At 63.9% G+C, this 6,341-nt stretch overlaps 1 protein-coding gene across 1 annotated transcript; it reads right to left on the bottom strand.

Moving 5' to 3' along the window:
• Positions 1-2,321: 2,321 nt before the first annotated feature.
• On the bottom strand, positions 2,322-5,809 carry LOC309416863 (erythroblast NAD(P)(+)--arginine ADP-ribosyltransferase-like). The gene is given in 2 exon segments (XM_082014233.1): positions 2,322-3,980; positions 3,982-5,809. Coding segments are annotated over 2 exon segments (1,212 nt in total). The 5' UTR covers positions 4,794-5,809; the 3' UTR covers positions 2,322-3,580.
• Between the last annotated feature and the right edge of the window lie 532 nt (positions 5,810-6,341).

A 6,341-nucleotide genomic window follows, 5' to 3' on the forward strand; every position in this document is an offset into this window, starting at 1 on the left:
CAACTTGGGTCAGGTTTGTGTTTCAAGCCTTGCCATTGCATGGCCGATATTTCAGACCTGTAACAAGTACCGGCAAGAATCACATGCGACTGAGCATCAGAGTGAAATGTCCTATTTTTGTGCTATTGGTCAGATGTACAAGCGTCTAAAACAGTCTTAAACATCTCTCACGCTACACACACAGCCACGAAAAGTCAGGGTTAGAAGCAGCCCTGAGTAGCTGCTTAGCCTGCCTCCATGACTGACTATAGGCCTGAAAGACTGACCTCGGTACTGGGGAAGATTATGGAGAGGTTCACCTTGAGGGTGCTCACAGGGCATGTGCAGGACAACCAGGAGATCAGGCCCAGCCAGCATGGGTTCATGAAAGGCAGGTCCTGCTTGACCAACCTGATCTCCTTCTATGACCAGGTGACGTACCTAGTGGATGAGGGAAAGGCTGTGGATGTTGTCTGCCTGGACTTTACTAAAGCCTTTGACAGCATCTCCCACAGCATTATCCTGGAGAAACGGGCGGCTCGTGGCTTAGACAGGTTTACTCTTCGCTGGGTAACGAACTGGCTGGACGGCCAACCCCAGAGAGTCCTGGTGAACGGAGGTAAATCCAATTGTTGGCCGGTCACAAGTGGTGCTCCCCAGGGCTCAGTTCTGGGGACGGTCTTGTTCAATATCTTTATCGATGATCTGGATGAGGGGATCGAGTGCCCCCTCAGTCAGTTTGCAGATGACACCAAGTTGGGAGGGAGCGTTGATCTGCTGGAGGCTGGGAGGGCTCTGCAGAGGGATCTGGACAAGCTGGATGGATGGACTGAGGTCAGCTGTATGAGGTTCAATATGGCCAAGTGCTGCGTCCAGCACTTGGGTCACAACAACCCCGTGCAACGCTCCAGGCTTGGGGAGGAGTGGCTGGAGAGCTGCCCAGCGGAAAAGGACCTGGGGGAGCTGGTTGACAGCCGGCTGAACATGATCCGGCAGTGTGCCCAGGTGGCCAAGAAGGCCAATAGCATCCTGGCCTGTATCAGAAATAGTGTGGCCAGGAGGAGTAAGGCAGTGATCGTACCCCTGTACTTGGCACTGGTGAGGCTGCACCTCGAATCCTGTGTTCAGTGTTGGGTCCGTCATGACAAGAAGGACGTTGAGGTGCTGGAGCATGTCCAGAGAAGGGCAACGAACCTGGTGAGGCGTCTGGAGAGCAAGTGTTATGAGGAGTGGCTGAGGGAACTGGGGTTGGTCAGTCTGGAGAAGAGGAGGCTGAGGGGAGACCTCATCGCTCTCTACAAGCGCTGGCTGCCCCATGGCTGAGCCCCGAGCGAAGCCCCGCCTCGGTTCCTGGGGGTTTTTCTCCTTCACCCCTTGGAGCTGGGGGGCTGCGTCGTGGGACACCCTGGGGCCGCCCCCACGCACCCAAGGGCTCCCCCACCCCAGCACAGGTGCTCGGTGCCCGGGGGGCTTCACCCGCACCTCTCTCCCCCACAGCCTGCCGTGCCCCTTGGTGACCCCGCTGGCCCCAAGCCCCCCGCTCGCCAGTGCTGCCAGCACCCCAGGGCAAGGCCGGCTCAGCGCCCACGCGAGGGACACGGGGTGCCCACGGCTGCTTGCCCGCGGGCATGGGGGAGATATGGGGCAGGGTGGGGACACACGGGGTGCAGCGAGGCTGGTCATGGGCGGTCCCCCGATGTGGACGAGCGTGTGGGCACATGGAGATGTGGGGTGCCGCCTTGGGCGCAAGGGGCCAGGGGCACGTCCTGGGGGGGCTGGGGGACACAGTGCGGTGGCGGTTGCGCCCAGCCGGCGGGGCCGGGGCTGAGGGCAGCTCCAGTGAGTCACGGCACTGCCCCCGCCGCCCCCTCAGGCCGCCCCATAAAGCGCTGCTGCCCCAAGTGTCACCGCCCCATGGCACAGCCCCACGTCTGCCGGCCCCACTGTACGTGGGGGCTCCCAGCACCCCGAGCCGGGAGTGCTGCCCGGGCCACCCGCCTGACCTGGCTGCGCCGGCTCTGGACCTCAGGGCTTATTAAAGCACATCAAGGCTGCCCGGTGTCACCTGTGTCCTGGGGATGGGGCCACCCCTGGGTGCAGAGGGCACCCGTGGGGTGAGGAGGGAGGAAGAGGAGGCAGCCCTGGTTGCCTGCGAAGAGCAGGATCCGTTCCTGACCTCCTCCCTGCCCAGCAAGGGGCTGCAGAGCCCTGGACAGCCCTGGTCCTGCCCTGGGGGTGCCTGGCCCCATGGCTGCGCCCTGCCCCGGAGGAGGAGGAGGAAGAGGAGGAGGAGAGTGGGGACCCTGGCGCTCGGGGACCCCTACAGAGCTGGGCCCATCGTGTCCCCCTCTGCACCCGCCCAGCACAGCGCTGCTGAGCCCCATGTGCTGCTCCGTGGGGCAGCCCCCCACCCATCTTGTCCTGGAAGTGTCCTGCTCCCGGGCACTGGGGCTGGGGTGGCTGGTGCCAGCCCCCTTCCTGCTCCCTTGGGCGCTGGGAGGAGATGCTGGGAGGACACCCACGCGAGACCCCTTGAGCAGGACCCGGGGCGTCGGCCGATGTTTTGGGGGATGCTCTGGATGCGAGAGGGCTGGGGATGTGGGGAGGTTGGAGGAGACCCTGCCTGCAGCCTCCCCGAGCTGCCCCCAGCCCAGGGAGCCGCAGGAAGCCCGCAGAGACACCCCGGTTCCACAGCGAGCCTTTATTCCTCCAGGAGCCAGGGGAAGGCGAGTGGCCGGCTAGGCAGGGACACCCCCAAAAGCGGCCCTGCTGCGCCCCTCTGGTCCCCGTCAGTGCCAGCCCCTGTCCCTGGGGCAGCCCCTCACAGACCCCACGCTCAGCTGCACCCAAAAGCCCCATCCACGGCTCTGCCAAAGGCCTCATCCAGGCTCCGCTGCTGCCCCGGCACTGCTGACACGTCCCAGGGCCGGTGGCACCATGGCAGGGCTGAGCTGGGCACAGGCGGCCGCCATGCGGGACCCTGCAGTGGGGCTGTCCCCATAGCCCCAGCCCCTCCTGCTGCTCTGTCCCGTCCCATCGTCTCGGTGAAGCTGGTGGCTCCTATTCCTGGCGCCTTTTCCTCGCCATGGTGCCGTGACTGCGGTGCTGTTGTGGCTCAGGGGCCCCTGGCAGCTGCTGCCAGGGCCACGGCTGCCAGGAGGAGCCCCCCGAGGAGCGGGGGGTCCTGGCGGACGCTCCTGCCTGGGAGTGCCAGAGGGGGGGAGTGAGGGGCAGACAGGGGGCAGGGGGCTCAGCCAGGGTCACCCCCGAGCTGCAGCGGGGGCTCTCGGCTCACCTGCACTGAAGACGCACGGCCGGCTCTTGCATCTCTTCTCTGCCAAAGAAACCAACTCTGTTTGCACGGCTGCTGCACGCTCTGCGCCGCGGCCCAGCTGTGCCATGCTGTGCCGTGCTCTGCTGTGCCGTGCTCTGCTCTGCCATGCCGTGCTCTGCTGTGCTGTGCGTATGACAACATGCCGTGCTGTGCTGTGCCATGCTGTGCCGTGCCAGGCTGTGCCGTGCTGTGCCGTGCCATGCTATGCCATGTTGTGCTGTGCTGCATCATGCCATGCCACACCGTGCTGAGCAGTGCTGTCCTGCATCACACCATGCTGTGCCATACCGTACCGTGCCATGCCGTGTTGTGTTTTGCTGCAGAGGGTCCCCATTGCAAATGCTGGGGGAGAGCGGCTGGGAGACAGGCAAGGACACGCACCTGAAGGCAACCTCCCCCCCATGGCCCTCCCCATGGTCCCAATCCCCACTTCCTGGTGGAGCTGGTGGGACAGGGCCACCCCACGCCCCCCTTCCCCAGCACCCCAATGGAGGGGACGTCACCTTCCACCAACTCGCAGTTGTCGGTGCTGAGCACGGTCTGGGAGCGGAGGTGGATGAAGGCTCTGTCCCCATCGCGGGTGATGTTGGTGACCTCAAAGCTCTCGTAGGGCGGGATGAGGACCTCCTCCTCCTCAGGGAAGAAGGAGAAGTCCCTGATGGAGACAGTAGCAGGTCTCCACTGAGAAGAAGGTGTCCCGGCCGAAGGGCAGGGTGCTCTCGTTCCGGTGGGAGGCGGAGGTGAAGTGGCCGAAGCGGATGGATTGGTGGCGCTGGGCATTGAAGCAGATGCCCCGGACACCCCGGTAGACACGGTGGCAGCGATGGGGCTGGGCGTCCTGCAGGGCACGCAGGGCCTCGCTCAGGAGGAAATGCAGCGCCTTGAAGTGGAAGGCACCCAGGTATTCACCGCGGGAGCGCCCGGCCTCACGCACGGCTGCGTTGAATGCCTGGTGCAGGGGACCCTGCAGGGTGTACGCCAGGAGGGCGACCGCCTGCTCCGGCCGCAGCGCCGGTGACTGGGGCAAGCGTCCCCTCCGGCTCCGCCATTCAGCGGCGGCGAATGTCCACGCCTGAGCGTAGACACTGTTGTTGGCAAACTCGGTGCGGTTGAGGTCTCCCAGCTCCTCCTCCATCATGCGGCTGCAGCCCCGGTACTGGTCGTCGAAGGAGGTGGGGGCCATGTCCAGTGCCACCTCCTTGACGGGGGCGAGGTCTCGCCGGTGCGGGGAGCTGCCGGCGGCCAGCGTCCCGGCCAGCAGCACCAAACGCAGCACCAGATGCTCCATGTCAGGCAGAGGCGCCCCAGGGGAAGCCCCTGGCTGCCGCAGTGCCGTGGGCAGGGAGGCAGCCGGTTCCTCCGCAGGTGGCTGGGGAGGTGGGGGAGCGAGAGCAGGGTCAGCTCCAGGATGGCGGCGGGGCCTGGGAGGGGGCTGCAGAGAGCAGCAGGGCAGGCTGGAGGAATGCACCCACCATTGCATCCCTGGCCAGGGGCACCCCGCTCGGCAAACCTCTCGGCACCGGCCGAGACCCCGATGCCGTTACTCGTGTTAAATGCTGCCGACAGGCGGGCGTCCCCGGCGCCTGGCCCCACGGCCCCCGCAGCCCACAGGACTGCAGCATTCCCCGCTGGGAGCAAACCCCCCAGGATCCCCACAGTGTTACCTGTGCCCCACGGTGGGCGCGGGGTCGGGGTGCTGCTCCCCAACTCCCGTGGCACCCAGCCTCTTGGCGCCTGCCCGCTGCCGGCAGGAGAGGCGAGAAGCGTCCGCTCTTTCTTTTTATAGCAGCCCTGGCCGGGATTGCTCGGGCCTGGATCCAGACCCCACCTCTGTCCTCCTGGTTAATTTTACCGTCCCCTGCCCCAAGCGCCCAGAGCAGCCGCTGCCCCCTCCCGCCGTGCTGCGCGGCTGCGGGGGACGGTCAGGAAACCCCCGTGGGATAAATTGCCTTTGCTATAACCTGGGTGCAGGTGCTGTCCCGCTGGGGGCTCTGCCTTTTCCTGCAGGAGCCGCTGCCAGATCGGGCCCCGCCGACCCGGGACGCAGTGCTTGCACTGACCCCGCACCGTCACGCTGCTGAGGACGGGGCAGGTTGTGGCACGTGTGGCGTGGAGGTGTCAGTGGCGCTGGCGGGGGCATCCACGGCGGGTCAGCCCAAAGACCAAAACCTGGTCTTTTTGTTGCTATGGAGGAAACGAAGCTTCACAGGGAAAAAAAGTTTTAATTTTGGTAAATCAGTTACACGAGGTCTTCTTGGAGGAATGTTACATTTGAACCACATTTTCCTTTCAAAGCCAGCCTTTGAAGCTTGGTCGAGGAAAGAAGCAAACAGATTGATGTCTCCTAGTGCTGTACAGGGAGATCACACTGACTCTGTGGCCACTACACAGAGCGAGACACAAAACCTTCATGTGCGCAGACGGCTCCCAGGCACGATTATAGCCCTACCCGATTGCTCCGTCACGCTTTTCGGTGTGTCTTTTGCTCTTGCTTGAGCAAAGACTCCTACTGGTGGCAAACTACTGTCAACGAGGCCAACGGCTTCGTGCCCTACATTAGGACCCAGATCCCTCCAAGGAATGAAGAGGGGAAAAAGAAAATAATTTGTAGCATTAGGGAGAGAAATACACGGCAATTTTGTTGGGTTACTGGTTGGACTTGATGATCTTAAAGGTCTTTTCCAACTGGAATGATTGTGTGATTCGATGATTCTATGATCCCCGGGGAGCCACTTTTGCTCTGTCCCTGCCGGCAGCTCCAGTGGAGGGTCCTGACCAAGGACTGGCCCGGGCTACAGCCCCGGCTCCCCGACAGCCTTGGGGGTCCAGGGCAATCCCACATGGGTAAGACAGGCGGTCCCTGCTCGACACCTCCATGCTGGCCCTGCGGAGGAGGAGAGGGAAGAGGCCCCGCTGCACCCCTGCCCACGTGGCCCCCAGTGGAACACCAGAATCGGCGGTTGCCGCAGGTGCCCCATGAGCGTGGCTTTCCCTGAGCAAGCTGGGCCCCCATGGAGCTACAGAGTGG

This window comes from Phaethon aethereus (assembly GCF_964289735.1).
Source record: "Phaethon aethereus genome assembly, chromosome: 1".
Lineage (NCBI taxonomy): Eukaryota > Metazoa > Chordata > Aves > Phaethontiformes > Phaethontidae > Phaethon > Phaethon aethereus.